The following is a 27,503-nucleotide window of genomic DNA, read 5'->3' on the forward strand; positions in this document are numbered from 1 at the left end:
GGTTTAAAGAATATCACATTTGGTTGTGGGGGACTTTGTCTAGAAACAAAGTTGGCTTTATCTTTAATTCCTTAATAGCCAACTCTTGAATCTGTTGCAGTAGGTAGGACTGTGTTTGTATAGTAGTCTTGGATTTAGGGTTATACCAGGCAATTGTTTCTCACCTAGACCTAATCTCATAGGTGAATAATGGGCCATTACATTCTAATTCCCAGGGTGAAAACTGTTCTTTGATTTTAGCATATAGGGCATATAGATCGTCCTTTTTCTTTTTTTAAACAATTTATTTTTAATTTATTTGTTGACTGATTTTAGGGAGAGAGGAAGGGGGGTGGAGAGAGAGAGAAGCATTGATTTGTTGTTCCACTTATTTATGCGTTCGTTTGTTCTTGTATGGTGCCCTGGCTGGGGATCGAACCTGCAACCTTGGTGTGTCAGGACGATGCTCCCTGGCCAGGGCCATATATATAGTCTTTTTTTTTTTTTTTAATATATCTTTATTGATTTCAGAGAGAGGAAGGGCGAGGGGGAGAGAGAAAAACATCAATGATGAGAGAGTTGTCATTGATCAGGTGCCTCCTGCATGCCCCCTACTGGGGATCGAGCCCGCAACCAGGGCATGTGCCCTGACTTAGAATCGAACTGCGATCTCCTGGATCCTAGGTCAATGCTCAACTGCTGAGCCACGCCCAGCCGGGCGCACATATATAGGCTTGATGTGAACTTGAAGTCGTAAGCTTGTCTGTATGTGAGTCTTTCTTCCTGGATGTCACATGACTGGGAGGGAATAAGAAGTTTCTTCTGCTTGGTTTGAGAAGTAGGGATTTTGTGTACACTCATGCACACCTATGGGAGAGTGTAAGCACATCAAGGATATAAGTAATATGTATGTAAGTTATGAAACGTAGTAAAAAGGAATGCCTATGTTCTATTACTGAACTTAGGAACTAAAATATTACATGCACTATGTTGACACTATAGATATTTAAAATTTTTGGTGTTTTCAATTTTAGGAGGATAGACATTTCCCCCAGTACATTCAGAAAACATGGTTTGGCTCATGATGAAATGAAAAGTCCCCGGGAACCCGGCTACAAGGTGAACTGTTGCTTTGATCAGTAATTCCAACAAAATGAGTGCGTTGGGCATGAACTTGACAGAAATGTGTTTGTTTAAATTACTCTCTACTTAAGTTTGTGTTTTTCTTTTAAGGATGGGCATAATTCTAAAAATGAACTACAAAGGGTTAATTTTTATTAAATGTATCAACAACCTTTGTGAAGTGGTTAGAATATGGTAAATGACCCCAAAGTCTATTGAGGTGAGCTTGAGAAAAAAAAAAGAGGAGTTTTGGAACAAGTGCCCATGATGAGAGAAGAAACTTTTTGTGATATTTTTCTGCTTGTAAGTATTATCAAATCAACTATATACATGCACTATTTCCAACCATGATTTCAAAAAGACATGCATGTCAGAGGAGAGGGAAATATTCATAACTTAGTAGACTGTTTTAAACAGCTAGTCCAGTTTTTTCTAACATTGTACCATATCTATCATCTGTTGATTACTGTTACTTTAAAGCTAAACATTACTTGGATAGCCCAGGTATATTTGCAATGATGTGCACGTAAACACTGTTATTAAGAGGTTAAAGCTTGTATGCACTCTTTTAATGTGAAATACTAGATTTGAGGTTTTAAAAAATCTTAGTATTTATTGACCTTCATTCACATATACAGTTGAAATTTAAGTTACAGATGACTTTTCCAGTGCTGCTGAAACCTTTCTGAAAATGTTAATTAATTTTCAAGTTTTCCAAACAAATCTGTCTTGTTGATTGAATGTGATGAAAGGCGCTCTTGCCCAATCTCTCTTCTCTCCCATCCCCTTTCCTTTTTCTCCAAGTGTCCATTAGATTGACACTAACATGTGAAAAGCAAGGTTTTGAAACATCAGAAGACATCTCATCTATGCCTCACAAAGTCAGCTCATTAGAGGTGTTGTGTGCACCACCTGAGGAAGCAGAGTCTACATTTTTCTTTTTCTTTAGTCTTTGGAGGGTGCAGAGGCCCTCTCCCTCTCCCAAAAACAATGGTGATAAAATAAACTTACTACCTACCACTCCTGTTAAACTTTCAACAAAAAGCTTAGTGTAAGTGAAATGTTAATAGTGAACTGCTCTCTCCTTGCTCTTTGAGGGAGGTATTACTTCCATTAGACAAGTCCCAGTGTATAATGTCCCTGAAATCACCTTGCATCTCTGCTTTCATTGAGTTTCCCAAGAACTGTGGGGACCTTTGCCATGCTGGTCATACTGTGTCTGCAGCTCACGTGCCCTGATGGTTATGCTTCCTACAAAAAGATCTTTCTTTCTTTCTTTTTTCTTTTTTTTAAATATATTGTGATCTGGTATTGCCACTTTATTTAATGTCCATTATGGTATTCCCTACGTTATTGATACTTCCTCTCTAGAGAAATTCTCAGTATAAGCAACCATTTAGAAAGGCTGCATAAGTCTCCCTCTGTCTGTCTTTGGACTCGATACTCAGAGATGATTCCAAGTAGAGGACAGGTCTGGGGTGGCTGCTACAGTGTAGGCAGGAAAAGGGTAAAGTGCGCTTTTGCACTCTTGTTCATGAGTAAACCGGAGCCAGCCTAACCAACCACCTTCTAGAGCTGATTTGGCCTCAACTTGTACTCTAGCCATATCATTATGGGCCACAGAAGAAACAAAGTGAGGTTAGTATATTGCATTGTTAGAAGCTATCATCATTAATACTTTAGAGAACTGGTTTGGGATCTGTGAGGATCCTCATGAAATGACTTCTTGGGACATCTGTATCCCTCCCAAGCTTGGGTGAGGTACCTCACATTCCCAGTGCTTTCCCTGCACCACTCCATTGGAGTAGTAACCACAGTTTATGGGTTGGTTGAGTTGGCAGCCCTGAATCCCAGAAACCTTCATTTGGATTTCTCTTTTGGCAGGCTGAGGGGAAATACAAAGATGATCCTGTTGATCTCCGCCTTGATATTGAACGTCGTAAAAAACATAAGGAGAGAGATCTTAAACGAGGTAAATCAAGAGAGTCAGTGGATTCCCGAGATTCAAGCCACTCGAGAGAAAGATCAGCAGAGAAAACAGAGAAAACCCATAAAGGATCAAAGAAACAGAAGTACGTAAGCCCCTGTCACCTCATCCGGACTCCTTAGTGGAGTCTCTCGTCTGCCCCCTCAAGGCTCTACACCAGACCTTCCAAGGCAGAGCACTTAGGGTTAGGAATAATAGCAACTTTTGCAGTTTCTTCTTCTATACCGTGTAACTGTCAAGTCAGGCTACTAGCTTGAAAACAGAACTTTTGCATCAAACTAGATATGAACCTTATCCAAAGAAGACCTGCTGGAAGATGGGCAGTTAATTTGGCTTTCGGGACAGCACAGAGCATCATCATTTGGGAATCTAAATTGTAGCTGTTTTAAATATGTTTTTTCTCATCACAAGTCTTCATGAGGAGCTTGTGTTTTAGAAATGGCTCAAGTCATTACCAGGTAATAACACTGGTCAAAGAAATGGTGTGGAACTAGATAGGACAAGAGTGATGATCTTAATGCCTTTCAAACTAATTTAGCGGACACTTTCAAGAGAGGTTGTTCTGTAAACACAGGTGGCATTGTTGAATTTCATAAGGCAACACTCATGCCAAGGTCCTGTTGTTTCTGTGTACATTTTTGAAGTTCTGTGGCTTTTCAGCCATGTGTCATTAAATGTCGCAGAGTTGAAGCCCTGTACCTTCCCATAAGCAGCAACACCACTTTTGCTGTGTCTGAACTTCAGCTGGCAAACAGTTTTGTATCCACTTGATTGTTATCATATCTTTTGAGAACAGTTGGATAGTTGGTGTGATACCCATTTTGCCCATTTGAATGATAAAGAAGCTAAGCTTAGGACAATTTGTCTAAGATCACAGAAGTACCAGCTGACATCAACACTCAGGTCTTCTGTTCTACTTTTTCTCTCTCTCCAGTGTGTTACTTGTGTGTTAGGAGCCCCAGCAGCTCCAGGGCTGCCATAGATAGAGGGCCTGGCACTCCTCAAAAGGAAATGGAGTGGCACAGTCCTCAGGGCTGCCCTGGTAAAAAGGGAGCAGAACCCCTCAAGCGTTTCAGGGTTGGGTCTGGATTACTGATTCTGATTCCTTTCCCTGGAACACATGAAGAGGCAGTGCTAAGATTCAAATCTGGAGCCTTTTGGAGTCTTTTGGAAATAGCAGTGATCTCTAGGAGTCAGAGTTCTACCTCTGAGTTACATGAATCCTATGACAGTAACTTAGTTTTTCCTTAGTATGAGTAAATGCTAGTAGGATTCACGTAGTTAAGTTTTTGAGCTTCTCAAATGTGGAGGTGGGGGACAGGCAAGGTGCTTTTCCTAATGGAGGAGGAGGGAAGGGAGGACAGTGAGAGGCCACTGACACTTGGCTGGCTTCTCCCTGTAAGTCCTGTTCCACCCCGGGAGTCTGGCCTTTCTTGCCACCTTAGAAGAGGCAACATCCCCTAGAGGCAGGGCTGGCACTGACCTCTAGTACATAGACAGTGACTCACTGTAGTAGTCTAATTTGCTCTGGTCTGTAATTTCCCCCAGATGAAGGCAAGGTAGGGAAATAATTCTGGGAAGAGTTTTGCCAGATCCTATGCTTAATAACACAACCTGTTTGAGCTCAGTGGGAGGTGGTGTGTGTAGCAGTGGTATAATTAGAGCTAGGTTTGGATCCAGGTTCTTCTGCTCAGCCTTGTCACCTGAATCACTTTTAAAAAAATGAAGAAATAATACTGAATAATCAGAGTTGCCATTTACTGTGTACCTGTAAAGTGTTTAATCTTTAGAGCAGCTCCAAGAGACAGGTAATGTTCTTCCTATGAGAAGTAAAGTCCTAGAAAGTACAAATAAATGGTAATATATAAAGCCTCTGTCCCAGTACCATGTGCATGGGACTCTCAGTACAGTGTTAGTTTCCTTCTGCCCTCCTAGTTCATGCACATGTATTAAACTGAGCTGCCAGAGACTGTGGACTGTATTTTGTTCCTCCTCATGTATATGTCCCATGTTCATCACAGGCTCAGGCATAGATGTGTCACTGAACGTGACTGACCCTGGGTGGGTACGTTGGGGTTTTTTGGTTGCTCATCTTCAGACGCATTCCTGATTGCCCTGTGCTGCTTATCCAGGAGGCCCTCGCCAAGGGGGTTATTGATTATCCTGGCTCTTTTGTTTTCATAGGAAGCACCGGAGAGCACGAGACCGGTCCAGATCATCATCCTCTTCCTCCCAGTCATCGCACTCCTACAAAGCGGAGGAGTACACTGAAGAAACGGAGGAGAGAGAGGAGAGCACCACTGGCTTTGACAAATCAAGACTGGGGACCAAAGACTTTGTGGGTCCAAATGAAAGAGGAGGCAGAGCTCGAGGGACCTTTGTAAGACCCCACCCCACCCCTTTTCTCTAAGCCCCTGCTCCCACCAATCTTAATTATGTGTTTATCAGAATGTCAGTTTCGTTGCCCATGATAAAAGTAATCCAGTCTACAGACTTTGGAATCTGTGGTTCTCCATTACACAGGCTTTCCACTTATAGTTATTTTACTGATCATAATCACTGAGCTAGAAAGCCTCTTATGACTTCTGGTCTCAGAACTTCCCAACATATCTTGGCTCCTGCTGTGTGTAGGGAGACCCTTGTGCCATGTTGTCCTCTGTCTAGGCTGTAGACCTGAGATGAACAGAAAGGGACTGGCTGGAAACCAGTTGACCAGCGTATTGACTGGAGGACAACAGTTTGTTTTGTGCCAGAAAAGTGTTTGAGCAGATGAATAGAACCCAGGGCATTGTTTTTCTCTGTTCTGACATGGTCCTTTTCTCCATTTCCCTGTTTATTACCACAGCCATTTCGAGCCAGAGGGAGAGGCTGGGGCAGAGGCAGCTACTCTGGTAACAGCAACAACAACAGCAACAACGATTTTCAAAAGAGAAGCCGGGAGGAGGAGTGGGACCCCGAGTACACACCCAAGAGCAAGAAGTATTACCTGGTATGTGTCTAGGGTTAACCAGGAAGAGCCAGGGGCCTTTGGCACATGTAGTAGCTGATAGCAAGGCTTTAGTTGGTCTGTTCAGAACTGATTGAGTATGTGTGCAGGTGTCTTGCACTGCGGGGATGTATACTTGTGGGACAATATAGTGCTGGCAAGATGAGTATTCTCTAGAGAGGAAACCCTGACCTTGAAAGGATTTATTGCCTTAGACATTTATGCATTCTGGGATAAACAAGAAAGGTTGCCCTTCCCTTTTTAGTTTGTAAACTTGCTTTACTGCTCACCCACTTCCAATCTCAGCCTCCCTTCAGTCTCTACCCAGGGATAGAGCTATAACCCTCCCCATTCAGCCACAGTTCCGTTCTGTCACTCACCAGGGCAAGATTGACAGGGAAGACAGCTCAGGATCTGTCTCCAAAATGAAATGCCACTGGGCCTTCTCTCTTCTAAGCTGTTGGTCATTGCCAAGTACCAGGCACCTTCTGGGCCTCTCGCAGGTTGGGGCTCTTCTAGGCTGAATTACCTGGCTAGTGAGTGAACTCTCTTGGCATTTCTATGTCAACAGCAGGCTTAGATCCAAGCAGACAGATGTGACTCTGAGTGTTGTGACCAAGGTAAACCTGGAGCTGAGTCTCCGTCACTTAGGAGAAAGCCTGGCATGGGTTTAAATTGTCATTTGTACAACTAGGAAACAGGCTGTTGTGTAGAGGGCTCTGCACAGCCACCTTTGCTTTTCTAGGGCTGCTGGGAGCTGCTTTGAGACTCCTCAAAGACCCTTGAGTCTATATTTAGGGAAATATTGGCTGGGCCCAGGATAGGAGCTATAGGGGGGAGGATTAAAGGCCATACACAGCCCTTTTTCCTGGCCCTGTTTGCCTCCTAGAGGAGCATCACTGACCTGATGCATTTAGCTGTGTAAACAAGCAACCCTGGTAAGAAGCAGCTGGCCCCTTTCACTGACTGACCCCAGGAACCTACCCCTGCTTGCATGGGTGGGCAGTTGGATTCTGAAACCATGGGATTGACGACTTGTAGTTTTTAAAATTCTTTCTCATTCATTCTTTCATTGGATGCCTCCTCTCATGAGATCATCAGAGAAGGGATTGTTTGAGATGTAGGTTGTGTTTTTTCTACTCTGCCACACTGTCTCCTTTAAGATGGGAGATACAGGACGGGAGACTGGATTCTGGTCCTGATTTTGCCACTAAGTGGCTTAAGGCCATGAGCAACTCTTACTCTTTGTCTTGCTGTCTGTTCTTGGTTGGGGGTGGGGTGGGGTGGGAAGGGAAGAGCTGGAGCCTTAGCTATGTATTTGAATGTTGCTTCTTCTGTTTGCTCCCTGACAGACTTTCACGTTTTGACGTGATTGGCATTTTTAAACCCATCCTTTGAGAGATGGTGTACTAAATAATATGGAGTTACTTAAAGTTCCTAAGCCTGTTTCCTCATTTGCATAGTGGAGGGTGGTAATGATAGGGTAGTTGTTAGGATTAAATGAGCTAATGCATGTATAAGGCTTTCAGTGCTCAGTGAAGATTTTATCATCATCATTATAATGCCCAGGCTCCTGCCTTAGCGTTCCTAAGGCACCCAACTGAACACTCTTGGATCTGAATCAGGAGTGTCTTTGGAGTGGGGAACAGGGAGGAGGACCAAAAAGGAGCAAAAGGTGGGTCGGGATATAGGTTTGAGAAAGTAACAGTTAGGGGTGGGTACAGAGACGATGCTCTGGCATTGATGGCAGTATTCTTTCCTTTCAGCATGATGACCGTGAAGGTGAAGGCAGTGAGAAGTGGGGGGGCCGGGGCCGGGGCCGAGGAGCCTTTCCCCGGGGTCGAGGCAGGTTCATGTTCCGGAAATCCAGCACCAGCCCCAAATGGGCCCACGACAAGTTCAGTGGGGAAGAAGGGGAGATTGAAGATGACGAGAGTGGGACAGAGAACCGAGAAGAGAAGGACAATTTACAGCCCACCACTGAGTAGGGGCCACTCTGACGGGAGCTCCTACCCAGGGGGGAGAGGCGCTGGGAAGATGGCTGGTGAAGAACTAAACAGGAGCCCCAAGAAGATTCTGAAAATCCCCTCCCACCCCCCACCAGCCATGCCGAATCCTATAGCCGAAAGCATCCCTGACGGTGTCCCACTGGACAGGTGGCCGGCCGAGGAGGAGCCTGGGGTCAGGCCCAGTTCTTGAGCAGAACACAGCACATTGGGCTTTAGCTGTGTTTCTGATTTGTTGTTGGTGTGTGGGGTGGGGGCTGGGGTAGGGAGGGGAGAGCGATACTTGGATTTTGGTTTGTTTCCTATTAGAAACCAGTTTTGTTCTTAATTTCATTTCATTTGGAGCTAAGAGGACTAATTTGATGATTTTTAATTTCTTCTCCCTTTTCCTGGTTTTTAAAGCCCTCCTTTTTTTAGGCATATGTAGTAACATTAGCAGAAAGATTTAATTTGGACAACTTTGATTCTTAAAAGAGAAAACAAAGCATGTGAATAAACATTGAAGTGTTCACCTCAGTTTGGGACCAAACTGCTTGGATCTTTGTAAAAATTGGTTTTGTATGTCGAGGAGGAGTTCCAGGCCTTTCTGACCACCTTGTGTTCCCCTTTTCTTCGTAGCCATGTATCACATGGTATTGCTCCTAACCATACCCCATGTGCCCCCTCCCCCAATATTTTCTGATTTCTTCTGGGATGGGCTTCCCATGCTCCACCAGCAGCTCCAGTATCCCAACTTTCTAGTCCTGCTGATCTCTCAGCAACAGCGGTGGAAACTGGATGGCGGTTTCTGGTCTGTTTTCTAAGAAACTTCTGAATTCTATTATCTTTACAAATATAAGATGAGAAAATAATTTTTTCAATATTTTTTATTAATCTTTTTATAAAATGAAAAGAAACTCCTATGATCGATTAAGGAAGGTGGTTATGGCTGGGTGGTTTGTGGGGTTTTCTTTTTTTCTTTTTCCTCCCCCTTTTTAACCTTAAGCTTTAAGTTGAAGCATTCTCAGATGTTTGGGGCAGGGGAGGAGCATCCTCTTAAAATGGGTCCTTGTGCTTGCCTTCTGGGAGGGCGGTCCTGAGCAGGTGAATCATATGGCACTTATGCATATGGTATATGTGGACTGCACCCACTTCTCCCCCCCCCCCCAACCTTTGCCTCTTGGGTTGTGCTACTTTTCTCCTTACTTTGCTACATTTCTATAGTTAAGTTGGTTTTACTTGATTCATGTTTAAGGGAAAAAAATGAAAACACCGTGCTTAAAGATTTGTTTCAACTCCTCCTGCAAATAAAAATAAACGAAGTGGCAGATGTAAATGGGCTCTGGTCATTGTCACCCTGAGTGTGTGTGTGTTGGGGGGGGGTGTATATCTCCCATAGTAGCTTCAGGAAACCTGAAATATAAAAAGTCTGGGGACGGGGCTCAGACTCTTGCCCAACCCCATCCTCACCAGTACCACACACAACTTGTTTTGGGAGGAGCCCCAGCCATCGTTCCGCTGGCTTATGACTGCATTCCCATCCCAATGGTTTTGCTTTATCCTGTACCTTGGACACCCCAGGAGAACAAGGTGTTTTCACTGTGGTGTGTCATGCATGAGCAAGGACTTTGGCTTCCAAGGTGGTGGGGCTGGGGCCAAGGGGTGTGGATAACAGACAGCCTTCTGTGCTCTCCACTGAGCAGGAAGATTACCTGAAAGCCTAGCCCACAGGGGATGGGCACTAGGTGCACTAGGTGGGCCTAGACGTTCCGCCCTTGCCAGCTCCGGGCTGGCTGTAGCCAGCAGCAGCACTGAAAGCTAAAGTTCCTTCCTGCCTTCCGCTCCAGAATCTGGAGGTGTTTTCTGAAACCAAACTGAGACCGTCTTTGCCCTCTTCTTCCACTTCCCGTAGAGGGGTACATGGGTGCCCGGGAGGGATATACGCCTCCCAGGGAAAGCTGAGTATACCAGCAGTAGCTTTGTGCCCACCGGAGCAACCACCCCTTTCCACCCAGCTCCCGCCTTGGAGCGGTTCCTACCTGCAGGGGGCGCCCCACCCTGGTATGTGCCTCTCCCACCTTTTCCCCTGAAGCTAAAGGCTTACCAGTAGGGAGAGGATAGGCCGGGAAAGCTCTGCAAAGGGTGGGTGGGAGCCTCAGGGCCAAGGTTGGGAGGACCGGAGGCAGCTAGACTGAAAATTCAGGTAACTAGGCAGGCAAGAGCAGGTGGGGGAGCTGTGATCTCAGAATTGGTCGGAGACCTTGGATTCCTCACCCCCGGGGTTGGGGGCCGAACCTGCTGAGCCGGGCCGCCTCTCCCACACCCACTCTCAGCACCTGGAGCGGGACCTAGCCTATCCGCCTGTGTCTCCGCCTCCTTTGCTTCACCGTCCGGGTCCTAGCCTATCCAGGCCCAGTGCTCGGCTGCCCGCGGGATCGCACTGTCTTCCCTGCCCGGCTGTGGAAGGCGCCCCGGAAGCTATGGGTACGTGCAGAGGGTTTGGGGTGGCCTCTCTACACACCGTGTGGAACACAACAAAAGCCTACACCACGACCCACTTTTCTGCTGTCCTCCACCCCGAGTCCTGGACTCGCACCATGGCCAGGTGGCCCTGACTGGGCCCTTCTGGGCCGCGCTTCCGCCCGCAGAGGTGCTGGTCCTGGCCGGATACCGCGCGCAGAAGGAGAGCGAGCTGAGTCTGGCTCCCGGGGACGTGGTCCGACAGGTGTGCAAGGGACCCACACGGGGCTGGCTGCGTGGAGAGCTGGGGGCACATTGTGGCTTCTTCCCCGAGCGCCTGGTGCAGGTGAGGCCGGGCCGGGGGTCGACTTGGCGGCGCGAGGGGTCTCAGCCCTCACCCGCGGGAGCTGAGAGCCCCCTGCCCCGGTCCCTCATTTCCAGGAGATCCCTGAGACTTTGCGCTGCGCGGGAGAGGCGCCGCGACCACGCTGTGCGCGCAGCCGAGGTAAGAGCCTGGCGGGCGGGCGCCGTGAGGGGGAGGCGGGCGCGGGCGCCGCTGTCCTGCGGGCCCCTACTCGCCCGGGCCGGCGCCTCTGTGGGCGGAGCCGCGGTGCCGCTGGGCGGCCTGTGATTCGCTCTAGAGCACAATGCTCCGCCCTGGGCGGGGCCGGGCGGTTCAGCCGCTGGCGCTGCCTTCCCCTCGCACTTCCCCAGCTCAAGGGACTGGCGCGCCCGGCTGCAGCGGCCTCGTTCGCGTCCCATCCCAGGTCGCCCTGCCAAATCTCCGAGCCCCCAAAGATGGTGCAAAGTGAACTTCAACTACAGCCCGGAGCAGGCGGACGAGTTGAAGCTGCAAGCTGGAGAGATTGTGGAAGTGATAAAGGAGGTGAGGGGATGAGGGGATGCAAGGATTTGGGGGAGATGATGGAGCATGTCCCCGGATGAGGGGAGATGAGTGAAGTGAGGGTGTGGGCGATGGGAAAGCGAGGGAGCAAGGATGGACGGGGTCACTGGGCAGAACTGGGGCAGAACCAAGAGAGTATGATTTCTGGAGAGACCCTTGGGGCAGAACCAGATGCCCCTGCGTCCTCCCCCTTCCCCAGATTGAGGACGGCTGGTGGCTGGGAAAGAAGAATGGGCAGCTGGGAGCCTTCCCATCCAACTTTGTGGAGTTGCTGAACAGTGGGCCCCCAAGTGAGACCTGGACCCTCTGACCCCGTGAGACCCTGTGACCAGACTCTGCAATCTCCAATGACCCTCCCAGTGGCCGGAGCCTGTGATCCACACATCTTGACCCTGTGACCCCTTTGACCTCTTCTATGATCTAACCTGGGGATTAGCATCTTCCCTAACCCCCCTTTCCCTCACCAGGCCTTGATAACCCAGACATGCCTTCAATCAGCCCTGATCCCCAGCAGCCTCCCAAGGTAAACTGGGTGGAGTGGGCACAGAGGTGGTGTTCCTCGTGCAGCATTGGGGGGGGGGGGCTTGGAGGTTCAGCTTGCCCTTCCCTCTCCCTGCTCTCACTAGCTGAGCACCCTGGCCTGTCACAGCCCTCCAGACTACCTGCGGACAGGTGAGCACCCAGCCAAATAACCCTTGGGCAGCCCTTCCCAGAGCCACTTTGACTGCAGAGAGTGGGGACCCAGCTAGGCTGTTGGCGGAGGGAGCCGCAGACTGGGGAGCGGAGTTGGCTTCAGAGGACTGACCTCCCCTTAGCCTGCCTCCCTGAGACCTACAGGGTCCTGTTTGACTACCAGCCCGAGGCCCCAGATGAGCTGGCACTGCGGAGGGGAGACGAGGTGAAAGTCCTGAGGAAGGTATGAGAAGCAGGGGCAGGGGAGGGTGCGGGGAAGGGCCTGTTGAGAAGGGGCGGGGGCCGGGAGTAAGGAGCTTGGGGACCTGGCTCACCTCCCCACAGCATCTTTCTCTCCCAGATTACAGAGGATGAGGGCTGGTGGGAAGGAGAGTCTCAAGGTAGAAGAGGAGTGTTCCCAGACAACTTTGTGCTCCCACCACCTCCAGTGAGTATGGAGCCAGACACCGGGGGGTGGGGAGGGGGCAGAGGGGGAACAGACAGGCTGCTCTGGACAAAGTTGGAGATCATGGTGCTCTCTGGACACAGGTGGAGGGTCACCCCTAAAGGAGGGTGGACCTGGAAATGTGGGGGCTTCTCGTCAGATTCTGATACTTCTTTTCTGCACAGATGAAGAAGCTGGTCCCACGAAAATTATCACCTCGAGAATCAGGTGGGTACCCTGGAAACCTGGGATTGCCAGTGGGGGTTGCCTGAGAGACCCATCAACCCAGTTGCCCATAAACTCCCACAGCTCCCCAGTGGTCCAGCACACCCACTTAGGAGCTATGTCCTGGTGGGTTAAGGCTCTGATAGGAATGTAGCTGGGTCAGTGTTTGTATATATGTCAATATGTTCATGTTTCTCGGTGTGTCTTGGGATTGCAGCTATCAGTATGTTTAGATTTGTTTCATTTTGTAAGAAAATTGATGTCTGGGTCTCGAGACTTTATGTATGTTCATGTGCCTTATAAGTGTTTATATGAGTAGCTGTGTATATGTGTCTGTGGGGATGTGTGTCCTTTTATTTATCTTTTAATGTACTATTTCACACATGCCAAAAATATATGTAACATATGTGTTTTAAAACTTCACGGAAATCCATGGTCTGTCAGTGAAACCCAAGACCTAGAACATCGCCATTAGTCTGTGCTCCTGCTTTTCCCAGTTCTGCTTCCCTCACACTGAACGTAACCGCGGTCCTGAATTTTGTGTTTGTAGTTCTCATGAGTTTTTAAGTTGATTTACATGTGTATGTGCCTAAACAAGATATCAATTAATTTATTTTTGCTTCTTTTTGAGCTTTATAAAAATGGTATCATATGTTTATAGTCTCTGGGACTTGCTGTTTCCAATCAACATTATGTTTCTAAGATTGATCCATGTAGTTCATTTCTTTTTCTCTGCTGTATAATATTGCCACAGTTTATGTACCTGGTCTCTTCCTGGTGCTGGACATTTTCACTGTTTCTAGTTTTTACTATTACAGATAGAGCTGCTGTGAATATTCATGCGCCTTTCTTCTGGTATATAGGTATAATTGCTTCTCTAGGATATGATTTTGGGAGCAGTACTGATAAATTATAGGGTATGTGACTGTTCAACTTTTATGAGATAAAGTGAGATTGGTTTCCAAAGTGATTATATTCTTCAGCACTTCACATCTGTGTATAAGAGAGCTTATTGATCCAACTCCTCTTCGACAGTTGGTATTATTAGATTTCATTATTTTTGTGAATCTAGTAGGTACAAAATACCATTTCTTTGTGGACTTAGTTTACATTTTCCTACTTAGTAATAATTTTTAGAGTTCTTTCTATATTCTGACTATCAATCCTTTATGGGTTATACATGTTACAGATATTTTTCTCTCAGTTTGTGGCTTGTCTTCTCTTTTTCTTAATTTTAATGCAAACACATCAATCTTTTATTTAATGGTTAGCAGGTTTTCTTTTTGTTTAAAAAAATCCTTTCTGCCCCAAATTCAGAGAGAGAGTTATTAAAGTGCTGCTTTTTATTTTTAAGTGCTTTCATCTATGTAGCATTGATTTTAAAGGGTGATCCAATTATACCTTTTTCCATATGGACAATCAGTGCCAACATCATTTATTATTTTCTGCATGTGACTTTTATACAACTTTTGTAAGATTTATTCCTAGATACCTCATAATTTTTATTGTCTTTTTAAAAATTAGATATCCTTCTGTTTATTATAGAAACATAGAAATACATTGATATTTCTATATTGATTTTATAGCCAGCCATGGTGGTAACTGTTTATTTCCAACAAATTTATCTATAGATTATTAGTAAGTTTTCTATGAAGACAGTAATGTCATCTGTGAGCAATGATAATAGCTCTATCTTTTCCATCCCTTATACCTTTTATTTACTTATTTATTTATTGATTTTCAGGGAGAGGGAGAGATAGATAGAAACATCAATGATGAGAGAGTCACTGATCGGCTGCCTCTTGCATGCCCCCTGCTGGGGGTCAAGCCTGAAACCTGGGCATGTGCCCTGACCTGGAATCGAACCTCGATGTCCTGGATCATAGGTCCATGATCAACCACTGAGCCACACCAGCCGGGCTTTTCCTTACACCTTTTAATTTTTTGTTTAATTAGAGAGGCTAGGATCTTAGTACAATACTGAATAGTAGTGATGCTGAACATCACTAACATGTTTCTGATTTTATTTATTTATTTATTAAAAAATATATCTTTATTGATTTCAGAGAGAGGAAGGGAGAGGGGGAGAGAGAGAGAGAAACATCAATGATGAGATTGTCATTGATCAGCTGCAGCCCGCAACCCGGGCATGTGCCCTGACCGCGAATCGAACCCTGATCTCCTGGATCCTAGGTTGATGCTCAACCTCTGAGCCACGCCTGGCTGTGCTGTTTCTGATTTTAAATGGAATGTTCCTGTTGAGATATTTTCCCATTTTTTCTTAATATTTTTGCATTTATTTTTACTGTCCTCATCTCTTTATCAGTATTATACTGGCCCCATAAATGAGTTAGGGAGTATGCATTTTGTTTCTTAATTATCTGGTAGATGTTATATAAGATGAGAATCATCTTTCTGGAAAGCTGGTGAAATTCATCTGGCCCTGTGTTTTTTTTCCATCATGGGAAAAAACATTTAAATTTCTTTAATGGTTATAAACAAGTCTAGCTGAAATTCTCTCCTCTTTCTTTCCTTAAAATGATAGAAATGTAATCTCTCACATTTATGGAGGCTAGAAATTTGAATGGAGATGTTGCCATGGCTGTGTTGTCTGTGAAGGCTTAGGGGAAGAACGTTTCCCTGTCTCTCCTCAGCTCCTGGTAGTTGCTAGCAGTCCTTGGCTTGTAGATACATCGCTCCATTCTCTGTCTCTCTGCCTCTGTCTTTACATGGTCTTCTGCCCTGTGTGTGTCCAAGTTCTTCTCTTCTGATGACACCAGTAATTGGTTTAGGGTTCACCCTAATCCATTGTGACCTCATCTTAACTTGATTACATCTGCAAAGACCCCTTTACAGCTGCTCTTCGAATGGCTCCACCTTGGAACTGGGAGGGGAGGAAATCTCACACTTAGGAGACTTTCACAGACCACATTCTGTCCCCTTATCCCTAGTTAACAATGGTTGGCCAAAAATCTGCTTACAATTCTTGAATCCTTTTTAGTGACTTATATTTACTTAGTTACCCATTTAATTGATGTTTTCTAATTATTTGTGTAAAGTTTATAATTTTCTCTTATAATCTTTTTTTAAAATATGTTTTTATTGATTTCAGAGGAGGGAGAGGGGGAGAGAGAGAGAAACATCAATGATGAGAGAATCTCTGACCGGCTGCCTCCTGCACGCCCCCTGCTGGGGAACCGAGCTCACAACCTGGGCACGTGCCCTGAGGGGGGTCAGGCCTTGACTTCCTGGTTCATAGATGACACTCCGCCCCTGAGCCAGGCCAGCTGGATTCTTGTAATCTTTTAAGTCTCTTCTATATCTGCAGTTATAGTCTCATTTCTAAGAATGTTTTTTCCCCCTCTGTTTTTGTTGTTGTTGTTGTTCAGTCTCATCTGAGCTGTTAATATATTCAAGTACTTAAAACATTTTTTTTCTAGTGTACCTTTTTATTGTGGTTTAAAAAATTTAAGATTTACCATTTTAATCACTTAAAAATTTTTTTTTTATCCTCACCTGAGGATATTTTTTCCATTGCTTTTCAGGAAGAGTGGAAGGGAGAGAGAGACACACACACATCAATGTGAGAGACACATTAATTGGTTGCCTCCTGCATGCGCCCCGACCAGGGCTGGGGATCGAGTCTGCAACCCACACACGTGCCCTTGACTGGAACTGAACCCCAGACCCTTCAGTCCTCAGGCCAGTGCTCTAACCACTGAGCCAAACCGGCCAGGGCTCATGTTTAAGTGTATAGTTGTGTTAACTCTGTGCAAATTGTTGTGCCACAAACAGATCTCTAGAAAGTACCTTTGTTTTTACTTTTTTTTGTTTGTTTTTACTCTAGTCTGTCAGTCTTTGCCTTTGGTGATAAATTGGTGAGTTTAGACTATATTAACCATAATTATATTTAACTTTACCATCTAAATTCAAAGTCTTAAGCTTCCTCTGAATAAAATCTCCCAATTATTATTGTTGAATTATTTCTTTCTCCTTTCAGTTGTCACTATTTGCTTTATGTATTTTGAGGCTTTGTTGTTAGACACAAATGTTGTTATACATTTGTTATTGTTATCTCTACCTCTTTATCATTATGACCTCTTCCTCTTTGTCTAGTAATTTTTCTTAAACTTTGCTTTGTGATATTAATATATGGTTACTACTCTGGTTACTATTTGTGTGGTATATCTTTTTCCAACCTTTATCATCAACCTATTAGTGTTTTTGAATCCTTTGTACACAATATGTAGTTGAATCTTCCTTTTTTTATTCAGTCTGACAATCTCTGCCTTTTAATTGGGGTGTTTAGACCAGGAATTAGAAAATTATGGTTCATGGACCAAATCTGCCCTGCTATTCTTTTTTATTTTATTATTGATTTTAGAGAGAGAGAGAGACATTGATTGGTTGCTTCCCGCACGTGCCCCGACCAGGGCCAGGATCGAACTTGCAACCCAGGTACCTGTGACAGGGAATCAAACCTGTGACCCTTCAGTGTGCAAGCTGATGCTCTAACCAGTGAGCAACACCAGCCAGGGCGAAAGTTTTAAATTTTGATGAAGTCCCATTCATCTGTTTTTTTTCCTTTGGTTGCTTGTGGGTTTGGTATCATATCTATGAAATCAATGCCAAGTCCAAGGTTATACCCCAAATTGATCTGAGGTCCCTTCAACCATGACAGTGAACCTGCTGATCCTCAACCTGTCCCACATTCAGAAGCTCAATGTGGGCTGGGAAATGGGGGTAGGAGTCAGGTTGGAGGGAGGGGTAGGCAAGAACCCCACCAAGCATAAATGCTTCTCAGATTATTTTATGCCTTAGGTCAATTTCCAGCACACTGAAACAGCTGCTTTGTCATTTCTGTCCAGCTTTATAGTTGTGTGGGGTGCGAATTTGTCCACCAACTCAGCCATAGTCAAGCCCTGCTTCTATTATCCATTCCTTTAAACATTGCTTTCAAATTTTTCACTCCTTGTCTCACTGTACTTCAGTTTACTAATTCTCTCTCTAGCTTTTTGGCTGTGTTTAATCTCCTGTCTAACTTATACATTGCATTTTATTTCAAGAGTGCTATTTTCATCTCTAGTAGTTTAGCTTTCTTTTTTTTCTTTTCACATCTGCCCGTTTATTTCTGATGGCTCCTTTATTTGAAGGCTTACCCTTTATTTCTTCAAATATTTTATACAGAGCTGTGTTGTGTGCTCTACCTGACAATTTCAGTATCTGCTCTGTGTTGTGTCTCCCGACTCTTGCTCTGTAGCCTGTCTTCTCATGTGTTTTATGATCTTTGTGTGCGAGCTCATGACTTGATCTCAATCTGTGGGAGTCCTGCACACCTTAGTAGGGGAAAACTTCTTCCAGAGAGGACTGACTTCTACTTTTGGCTACTGACCCCAGGCTCAGTAGCCATAGTAGGGCTGCCCTCTCACCAGCATTCTGTCCCCAGTTGCTCCCTTTCTGTGGCCCTCTGCTACCTCCTTTAAGTTTAACAGTGCCCCAAGATTGTATCCTAAGCAGGGTATAATTGCTATCTAGTGGGAGAGGCCCACAGGGCACCTCATCAGTCGTAAGACAGGAGGCAGAAGTCAAAGTTAACATTTTAACAGGAAACTTGACTTGGGGTGGTGAACACACTATACAATACACAGATGATGTATTACAGAATTGTACACCTGAAGTCTATATAGTTGTTTTATTAACTCATTAAAAAAACCCCAAACATTTGGCCCCAGTCATGTGGCTCAGTGGTTGAACGTCAACCTATGAACCAAGTGGTCATGGTTCAATTCTTGGTCAGGGCACACGCCCAGGTTGCAGCCTCAATCCCCAGCAGGGGGTGTGCAGGAGGCAGCCGATCAATGACTCTCTCTCATCATCAATGTTTCTATCTCTCCCTCTCCCTTCCTCTCTCTGAAATCAATAAAAACATTAAAATAAAATAAAAATAAACATTTTAATGAACTTCAGCTATATGCCAAACACTCTTCTAAGCACCTTACATGGAGTAAGTCCCTCAAACTTCACAACTCTATAAGATGTTTACTGTTGTTATCCATGTTTTATGGATGAAGACATTGGGCCATAAAGAAGTTAAATTACCTACCCAAATTTTCACACACTGGCGAGTCCTAGAGCAGGAATTCAAAGCCTGGTGTCTGGTTGTAGGATCCATGCTCTTGCCCACTATGACAGGTCATCTGGGGATTTGCGTACGTATCTGTGTGATAATGCACGCGTGAGTAATCTTCAGCATGTGCGCATATGCTAGGGTGGCTGCTCGTGTGTCCATAGATGTGAATGTCACTGTGTGTGACAGCCTTCAGGTGTTCATTCTGGTGTCATCTCAGGGGCCTTTTCTGACCACCCCTTTTAAAATTATACTTATCCTTCCTCAGTAATACTTCATAACTAACACACTACCCGTTTTACTTGTTTTGTTTATGTCTGCTTCCCCGATAGAACATGAGCTCACGTGGGCTGCTGGGGGAAGAACACACCGTAGGCAAAAGGCGACTGCAGCCAAAGCCCAAGTTGGAGGCTACTGCAGTATTGCGGTCTAGGTGACGGTGGTGGTGACTTGACCTGGAGCACTTAGTGGTGGAGTTAGTGACAAGAGGTGGGTTTAGGACATGTTTTAAAGATAGAGCAGACAGGATTTACTGGTGAGTTGGGTGTGTGCAGCATAGGGTCTGAAAGAGGTCAAGGATCACTCATTTTGTCATATGAGCAAGTGGGCAAATGGGTGAGATGGGGACACTGGGAAAGGGGCAGATTCAGGGGGCAAGGAGGTTGGGAAGCAAGAGGTACATTTTGGTTATGTTGAGTGTGTGATGCCAGTTAGCTCTCTAAGTGCAAATAATGGGAGGACAGTTGAATATGAGTGTGGAGTTCAGGGAAGAGGAAGGAGCTGGAAATGGAAACGTTGGAGTCGTTGGCCTGCTGGTGATCATTAAACCCGGGAGACTGGGTGAGATCTCTTAGAGAGTAAATGAGATGGAGAGACAAAGAAGTGTCAGGGAAGGTGGACTGGAAGGTGTTGCCGGGGTCCAGCACAGAGATGAAGTCTGACCCAATCATGGCATTGATCAGAGCAGGTCTTAGAAAAGCATGGATTAAAAAACTGGCAGTATTTGGAGCCATCTCTCCCACAGAACCACCTCTGACCACTCTTCGAGGTGCTCCCACAGTTGCCTATGGCCATGTGGCCTGAGGGTGGTCAGCTTCCCCAGAGCTCCCAAGAGGCAGAGTCAAATATGATTCATCTCCTGCCCCTAATCCCTGTGCTCAGCACAGGGCAGGGCAGCCGCTCTCAGATGGATAAGTGAGAACAAATGCACTCACCTCTGCCCTCCCAGCTCCCATTAAGGAACCAAAAAAGATGATGCCCAAGACAGCCCTCCCTACAGTCAAGAAGCTGATGACAGCTCATACTGGGCCCAGCAAAGCCAAGTGAGGAGCAGGGTGGGTGGGGGAAGGAGGAGTACAAAGAAAATGCCGTTCTTTGCCCCGCATGCCCTGGGTCTGATGCGGGTGTGTTTCAGGCCATCTCGGACACCCACTGGAGATGGTCAGAAGCGCCCCTCCCGAGACTCTGGTAAGTCAGGCTGCCTCCCTCAGTTGAGTGAGGACTGGGCGACAGGGGGGGGAGACTGTGTCCTACTAGACCTGGACCCCTGACATTCTGCTGTCATAGGCTCCAGTGGCAGCCTCCTCAGTGGGGGTCCAAGCCACCCTGGCAGAAAGCGATCCAGAACCCTGGCTTCCCGGCAACGCCCTGCAGTTGGTCAGGTGGGAGACCTGAAATATGGGAGAGTGGGAGCCGGGGCAGAGTCTGCTTCCCAGGGGTATGGTGTGTGAGGGTGAAGGATCCCAGGCCAAGGGGAGCCCTCAGCTGAGTCCTTACCCCCTCACCGCAGGAGGAAGAGCAGAGAAGCCGAGCAAAGGCCCCCCCTGTGAATAAAACCTCTACTCTAGGCAAGACCCCTCCCCCACAGAAGACCCTGTCTCCACGTAAGGCCCCCACCCCAAAGAAGATCCCCACTCTAGAGGACAAGACCTCCAACCCAGATGGGGTCTTTTCTGTGTCTGAGGGCCCTGCTTTAGGTGTCCCACCTGAAGATGAAGCCCCTCACCCAAAGATGGCCCCTCCTGGGGATGAGGCCTCCACCCTAGATAAGGCCTTGACCCAGGAACAGATGCTCTCTGAAGAGGCCTCTCTTGGGGACAACACTCAGCTTCATCCCTTACCGGAGGCAGCCCAGTCCAAGGGCAAGTCTTCATTGGTCGGTGAGGCTCATTCCCAAGAGGAGGTCCACATGCCAGAGGAACACCCCCTGGCTGAGACGGATAGTTCCACACTCCCATCTGAGGCTAAGCCAGGGTCCCTGCCTGCCCTTGAGAAGGCCCACCCCCCAGAAGAGCCCACCACCGTCCTGGAGGAGACACCTGTGAAAGATGACACTACCCCCGAAGAGGTAGCCCCTGCTCAAAAGAATCCACATCCTATCAAGCCTGCTCCAGACCATCAAGAGACTCCCACCGTCCATTCACTGGTGCCACAAAATCCCACAGACAGCAAAAGCGACACGGAGGATGTGAAGAGGCTAAAGGAAGAGGTGGAGTCTTTAAGGAGGGCCCTGGAGCTGATGGCGGTGCAGATGGAGTAAGTGGGGGAGGGCAAGGAGGGGGGGTGGGAAGGAGAAGGGCAGGGGGCGACTTGATGCCAGCCCTGGCCCACCCCTACCCCTCGCTCTCTTGCTGGCAGGAAAAAGCTGGCGGATGTCTGGGAGGAGCTGGAGAGCGAGAAGGAGAAGCGTCGGTTGCTGGAGGTGGGTGCAGTGCGGATCCCCGGCAGGGACGGGGCTAGTGGCCTGCCCGCCCTGACGCCTTCTCCCAACTAGGTTCAGATGAAGCTGAGGACCCAGGAATCTCTGAGCCCAGGCTCCAGCCACACGCAGACGCAGACGCACTGAGGTGGGGCCCGGAGGGGTGTCTGCCTCCAGCCACCCACGTCCTTGCACACAACTTCGGGAAAGCCAAGAGAGTAAACTTTGCGGTGTATGCACACCACGCCTGCCCGGTCCGTGCGGGGGTGGGGCCCTCGCCGCGGGGGCGGGGCCAGGGCCAGGCTGGCGCTCTGCATTCCTGGCAGTCTCTCCCTGGCACATCTGGCCAACATGTGGCTCTCATTACTGTTCCCAAGGCTTGCGCACGGCTATTTTTACCCACCGGATGGCGGGGGTTGGGGGGGCGCGTCTACTTCGGGCTCCAGCCGGCAGGAGGGGCCGGGCCCAGGCAGGGTCAGGCTTTGCCTGCGGCCGGAATCCGGAATCCAGAATCCAGCTGTGCGCCAGCGGCCCTGCTTTCGAATCCCCAGACCCCTCCCAGTTGGCCCCACTCTCCGCTCAGAAGGACTCACAGAAACGCACCTCAGCCCAGACTCAAACTCCACAGCTCAGCTCAGGCACACGTGGTTACACTGGGGCACCTTAGCGTCAAGGTCGGGCTTCCCAGGCCTGGGTGTGTGTGTGTGTGTGTGTGTGTGTGAGATTGCAGTGATGCATGAACCTGGGCGTTTGCAGGGATGGGGGGACATGTGCCAGGCGCATGCCTGTAAGGATTGCATCTGTGAGTGAGGAATTTGAGCGATACTTGTGTGTGAGACTGGTGACGTGGTGGAGTGTGTTTTTGCCGTCTGAGAAGTGAACGCAAGCAAGTGTGCTAAGGATGGAGTGATGGAGGTGGTCAGCCTGGTCAAGTCAAGGAGTCTAGTGGGGTCTCAGCCCTGGGGCCCTCTGCATGACAGGAGCCTGAGGAATGTTGGAGGCAGGGGTAACAGAGGGAGACTGAGTCACTAAGAACGCAGCTTTCATTGGTCACTTCACCTCTTAACCGTCCCCTGGAGCGGGGGTGGGGACCCTGTGTCCTGCCCTCCCCCCAGGGTTTCAGGCTGGACTGGGGAAGGGCGCCTCCCAAGAGGGCGGGGATTCACACCCAATAGCACCGTGGGAGTGTGGGGGCGGGGCCGGCTTAAGCCCGCAGGGGAAGGTCCCGCGACGGCTATGAGCTCCTGTGCACGTCCAGCGCCCGCAGCGCCCTGCTGTGGGAACGAGGCCCGGTCAGTAATAGTGCATGCGGCCCAGGGTGCCCGTGGCTGCGGGGCTGGGCCCCAGGGTGCCGGTGCCCAGCAGGTCGGGCTGCCCGGTGCGCCAGATCTCCCGCAGGATCCGTTCCCGCTCCTCCAGGCGCTGCGCCCGCTCCAGCTCCTCTGCGGACGTGAAGACGTTAATGCTCATGGGCCCGTCGGGCTCCGCGGACAGCTCGGGGCCAGGCAGTGTGTCGTCGGGGCCCAGCCGCGTCACCGTGTCCTCCTCGTCCTCGTCGTCGTCCTCCGCCTCTAGGGTGCTGTGGGGGTCCCGGCGCTGCGTGGGGGCCCGGGGCCGCGGGCGGGGCGCGCAGGAGATGCTGATGACTAGCAGGCACAGGGTTAGCAGCAGGCCAAAGCAGACACCCAGCACGAAGTAGAGGCCAAAGCTCTCGGGGTTAGCTGGAGGTCAGAGGGCAGAAGTCACGGAGGGGCCCAGGTGGGTGGGAGTCATAGTCATTGCATCTCGAAAAGACTCCAGGTTTTAGGTTGGGGGGGGGCAAGGACAGTACTTCATACGTGAAGGACATTAGGTAGCCGCCACGGGGCAGTGGGGTGGGGGAGTGAGGGTTGGGGGTAATTGGCTGTGACTAGCTGTGGGGTGTGTGTGATTATAATGAAAGGAGTGGGGAGGGAAGGGGCGCAGTGGGGCCTCAGAGGGGCGGGGCGGGGTGCATGCCTCGGGCCACCCTCACCGCGGATGTGTGCGTAGGCCGCCAGGCTGTTGCTGAGCAACTCCATGTCTCTTCGGGGGGCATCCATGCTGCTCCGGGGGGCAGCTCCCTTGTCAGCCTGCGAGGCGAGCATGGTCAGATCCTAATCCCCGGTCCCCAAGCTGACCCTGACCCCATTTCCTCCTCGGAGCAGCTCCTCTCCCTGGAAGAGCAGCCCCAGGTTCCACGCAGGAAAGAGCGGCGTCCTGCCTCCGCTGCAGACTTGGGCCCTGCCTGGGGATCCTCCCCCTGCGCGCCGACACCCCTCCAACCTGGGGGTCAGGGAGTGGGCCGCAGGAGGCCCCGCCCCCTCGGGAGGTCCCCAAAAGAGGTCCCGTTTGAGCGTCCCGGGAGCGAGATGTTGGAGAAACGCGGATGCTTTCCGCTCGTCCCGGGCGGGCTCCGGGAGGGGAGGCCGACTCCCTTTCCCATCCCGCGCGTCCCCGGGGACCCACCGCCCCGCAGGCCCGGGTTTACTCACTGTCAGCGCCCGCTTCTCGGCGGGCCGGCCCCGGCGCCTCTGGCGGCCGCTCGGCGCACACCGGGCCCCGGCCGCTCCCGCCCCGTCCTGCCCCGGCCGCCCCGCGCGCTCGGCTCGGCTCCCAGGCCGCGGCAGCGCGGGCCGGACGCGGGCGAGGGACCGGCGGGCGGAAAGTTTCCTCGGAGGAAAGAGGAGGGACGGGGCGGGGCGGGCGGGGGAGGAGGGGAGGGAAAGGGCCGGCGGAGGAAGGGGAGAGGAGGGGGAGCGGCCGGCGGGCGTCTTCTCCCCCGCAGGAAACCGCAGGGGAGGCGGGTTCCAGGGACCCGCCCCCAGGCTACTAACAACAACAATAATAATAATGATGATGAGGATGGAGTTCTGCCTGGGAGTCGGGCAATGGGCCAGGTAAACCCTTTACAATATTCTTTTATTTAATCCTTTTAAATAATCCTGTCATTCGCTGTCATTATCCCCACTTGGCAGGTAAGTAAACTGAGTCACGGATTGGAAAACTTGACCAAATGGCCAGGATCGGAACCCACTGCTCTCTGACCCTGTAGCCTGGCTGGGCTCTTAACCCTTGGTCTTCATCCCAGGAGGCTCCCTCCCCAGGGAAGACTTGCCTGCTTTCCCCCAGCCCAGATGTCAGCGCTCCCCCAGACCCTCACCCACAATCTGACGGAAGGGACTCTCCTCCCCTCCTCCCAGGGCCCAGGCGGTGAGCGTGTCCAGCTGCTGGAGCTCTGGTCAGCAGGGTTAATGAATGCTGGACTCAGGCTTCAAGCCAGGCCCAGGCCAGCCTTGCAGAACCCAGCCTGGGGCCTCTGAGGGCCCGTGTTCTGCACCAGAGTGCGTGGCAAAAATGCCTTTCCTTTCTGGCTAAACCTGCCTGTGCACATGCGTTTCCATATCGGCTCAGGGCTTATGCTGCAATGTGTGGTGTGATCAGTGTGTGGGCCCGGGTCGTCTTCCTGCCTAAACTCCTAGCCCCCCCTGTGGGCCCCCCTTCCTGTGCTAGGGCTGGGGTGAGGGGGAGGCCTTCTTGGCGGGAGCCTTAGAGAGGAGGAGGGAAGGAAGGGGGTGAGAGGAAATTGCAGACATAGCTGAAGGCGCTGCCTGAGGCCTGTGGGCCATTGACCCCCCCCCTCTCTGTCCAGGCTGGAGACCCCCACTCCGGGTTCTGAGACTGGGTTCAAGCAGAGGGCAGATCTGGATGGAGAAAGGACTAGGACTGGCTCCCCTGGGCGTGGGAAAGGGACTCCTTTGTGTCTTTGTGGCTGTTTAGTCTGTTTTGTGAGCATGTGGCACTATTTCTGCCCATATCTGTATATTTGCGTGTCTATTTTCGTGTTGTATCTGCTTGAGCATTTTTGTGGGGGTGTGTACGTCTGTATACAGCCGCTAGTCAACAAATGCTAACCGAGCACCCTGCCCAGCGTTTCCGATACTGGGGGTTCAGCAGTAAACACAACCTTTGTCTCATGGAGCTGCCACTAAGGTGGACAGACAGACAATACACGAAGAAGAGAATCTTGGTGCTGCTGAGTGCTCAGAGGCTGATGGAATCGGGAAATGTGATGGAGAACACCTGGGCAGCTCTCCAGCAGGACATCTGAGGTGAGGGCTAGATCCTGGGGGGCAGCCATGCCAGGATCTGGGGCTGAATGCCGGTCAGGAAGAAGGGCCAGGAAGAAGGGCGAGGCCCCTGAAGTAGAATGTCCTAGGGCACCTCCCGCAGGGGTGGAGAGGTGCGAGGGGGTGGTGGGGTGATCAGGAAGAGGCCATGGGCCCTATGGAGGAGCTTAGATGTGAGTGTCATGGGGAGCCCCAGGAGTTTTAACCAGGAGAGTGTCATGGTTCCGTGACGCACTTTGGAGAGGTCCCTGTAGGGGCTCAGCGTGGGATGGGCCACACAGGGCGAGAATGGAAGCAGAGCTGCGAGCAGGCTGGCAGCTGTCCAGGCCAGCAGTGGCAGAGGCTTGGGCCGGGATGGGCGGTGGAGGAGGTGAGACAGGATCCGATTCAGGCAGTGTTTTGAAGGGAGTGTCAACAGGACTTCCGGCGTGGGATTTGGACGCCAGGGAAAAAGGAATATACCACAGCTGCTTAGTATTGGGCCCACACACCTGAGGAAAGCTTAGGTGGGGAGCAGGTTTTGGGCAATCCCAAGTTTCATTTGAGATAGATTTGAGATGTCCAGTAGCCATCCGAGTGGAGGTGTCAGGCAGGCAGGTGGAGGGAGCCCTGCGGCGTCTGGGCTGGAAATGTATGTGAGTCCTCAACGTCCAAGATGGACTGAACACCCCGGGAGGGGGTGAGGTCACCAGGGCGCAGGGAGAGAAGAGAAGGGTTCTGAAGCCTGAGCTCCGGAAGCCCCAGCATTGATGGGGTCTCATGGAGGAGGAATCAGCCAGGAGAGCCGAGTGACCAGGGAAGAAGACCTGGCCAGGACCAGGATGCCATCAGCCATGTTAAATTGAGCTGAGAGGGGAAGGTGAAGCCAGAATCTGAGCCCTGGCTGGGATATCGGTGGGTTTCCATGGTTGTGCCAACATGCTGAATGCCTGCCACTTATGTGAAGATTAGTGTTTCGGCCGTGCTTGTGTGACTGACCCTGCGTGTTGGGGGTGTGTGCCTCTGCATGGCACATACGTGTTTCTGTCTCTGTGTGTGCCTGCCTCTCTGCTGTGTGGCTGGGCTGTCGCAGGGAACAGGGAGGCCAGGAAGTGAGAGAATGGGGCTCAGACCTCAGACCGGGTGGTCGCAGGGAGCCGTGAGAAGTGGCTGATAGGACATGGGGTGCGCCAGCAAGGGAGGCGAGAGCTCACAGCTGACTTGGTTTGGGAGCCTGAACAACTCAGCCATGGAGAGAGAACCCATCTCCTCACTTCCTTTCCCATTTCAGGTAGCTGGGCGCCCATGGGCTTCTCTTTGAAGCTCTTCCTCCTGAGGACAGTGGAGACCAGGCAGTGGCTACAACTGATGGAAGCTTCTCAGTTCTTGTTCGACTTCTCAGGACCACAGGAGGCTGTTGATCACACACACCCTTCTGGCCCTTTCTCCTTCCTTTGCCTCAGGGGCTCACAATAAAAACTGGTGGAGAGCAATCTACGCTTTGCTGAATAAACCGACAGTTCTCACATGCGAGCTGAGTGCAGTTTTAGGTGCCGAGGATACAAGTGAGAGGGACAGCCCCTGCCCGCATGTGGCTCGCTGTCTGGGTATTGCCTGGCACGTGTCGGTGCTTAGGAGATACTGGGCTGGCGCAGAACAGAGGCTGATCGGGTGGGTTCACGAGGGAGGCTGAATGTGGAGCTAAGGCCAGGGCGGCGGCTGGAAGAGCCCGAGAAAGGCAGTGCTGGGCTGGGAGGGAGGCCCCTTCTGGCGGTGCATCCAGGAC

At 49.8% G+C, this 27,503-nt stretch overlaps 3 protein-coding genes across 10 annotated transcripts in view; 2 read left to right on the forward strand and 1 right to left on the reverse strand.

Moving 5' to 3' along the window:
• THRAP3 (thyroid hormone receptor associated protein 3) overlaps positions 1 to 9,395 on the forward strand; it is a 48,709-nt gene extending 39,314 nt beyond the window's left edge. For all 3 annotated transcript variants that reach the window (XM_081144899.1, XM_081144900.1, XM_081144901.1), the window contains 5 exons: positions 1,014 to 1,098; positions 2,986 to 3,173; positions 5,273 to 5,468; positions 5,934 to 6,077; positions 7,841 to 9,395. In XM_081144899.1, coding sequence (XP_081001025.1) covers positions 1,014 to 1,098; positions 2,986 to 3,173; positions 5,273 to 5,468; positions 5,934 to 6,077; positions 7,841 to 8,062 — 835 coding nt within the window. In that variant the 3' untranslated portion in view covers positions 8,063 to 9,395. The remainder of the gene's footprint in view (positions 1 to 1,013; positions 1,099 to 2,985; positions 3,174 to 5,272; positions 5,469 to 5,933; positions 6,078 to 7,840) is intronic.
• A 1,084-nt stretch (positions 9,396 to 10,479) lies between these two features.
• On the forward strand, positions 10,480 to 27,076 carry SH3D21 (SH3 domain containing 21). 6 transcript variants are annotated; one of them, XM_081144911.1, is made up of 17 exons: positions 10,484 to 10,543; positions 10,708 to 10,865; positions 10,961 to 11,024; positions 11,287 to 11,405; positions 11,623 to 11,713; positions 11,891 to 11,946; positions 12,050 to 12,095; positions 12,239 to 12,339; positions 12,457 to 12,543; positions 12,726 to 12,768; positions 20,121 to 20,214; positions 20,307 to 20,359; positions 20,459 to 20,553; positions 20,682 to 21,427; positions 21,530 to 21,593; positions 21,666 to 21,738; positions 27,009 to 27,076. In XM_081144911.1, the coding sequence occupies exons 1-16, from the start codon at positions 10,540 to 10,542 to the stop codon at positions 21,735 to 21,737; spliced, it is 1,893 nt and encodes a 630-aa protein (XP_081001037.1). In that variant the 5' UTR covers positions 10,484 to 10,539; the 3' UTR covers position 21,738; positions 27,009 to 27,076. The 6 variants fall into 6 exon arrangements, 5 of the variants coding, with proteins under 5 accessions (XP_081001036.1, XP_081001037.1, XP_081001038.1 ...); XM_081144910.1 differs by lacking the exon at positions 27,009 to 27,076 and having other exon boundaries at positions 10,480 to 10,543; positions 21,666 to 21,964; XR_013999374.1 differs by lacking the exon at positions 27,009 to 27,076 and having other exon boundaries at positions 20,682 to 21,431; positions 21,666 to 21,830.
• EVA1B (eva-1 homolog B) lies at positions 22,616 to 24,144 on the reverse strand. The gene is made up of 3 exons (XM_081144940.1): positions 24,104 to 24,144; positions 23,605 to 23,701; positions 22,616 to 23,311 (listed from the first exon to the last, which is right to left on the reverse strand). Exons 2-3 carry the CDS (start codon positions 23,669 to 23,671, stop codon positions 22,884 to 22,886), a joined length of 495 nt encoding a protein of 164 aa, XP_081001066.1. The 5' UTR covers positions 23,672 to 23,701; positions 24,104 to 24,144; the 3' UTR covers positions 22,616 to 22,883.
• Positions 27,077 to 27,503: the final 427 nt, after the last annotated feature.

The sequence above is a fragment of the Miniopterus schreibersii genome (assembly GCF_964146895.1).
Source record: "Miniopterus schreibersii genome assembly, chromosome: 8".
In the NCBI taxonomy this organism is placed as follows: domain Eukaryota; kingdom Metazoa; phylum Chordata; class Mammalia; order Chiroptera; family Miniopteridae; genus Miniopterus; species Miniopterus schreibersii.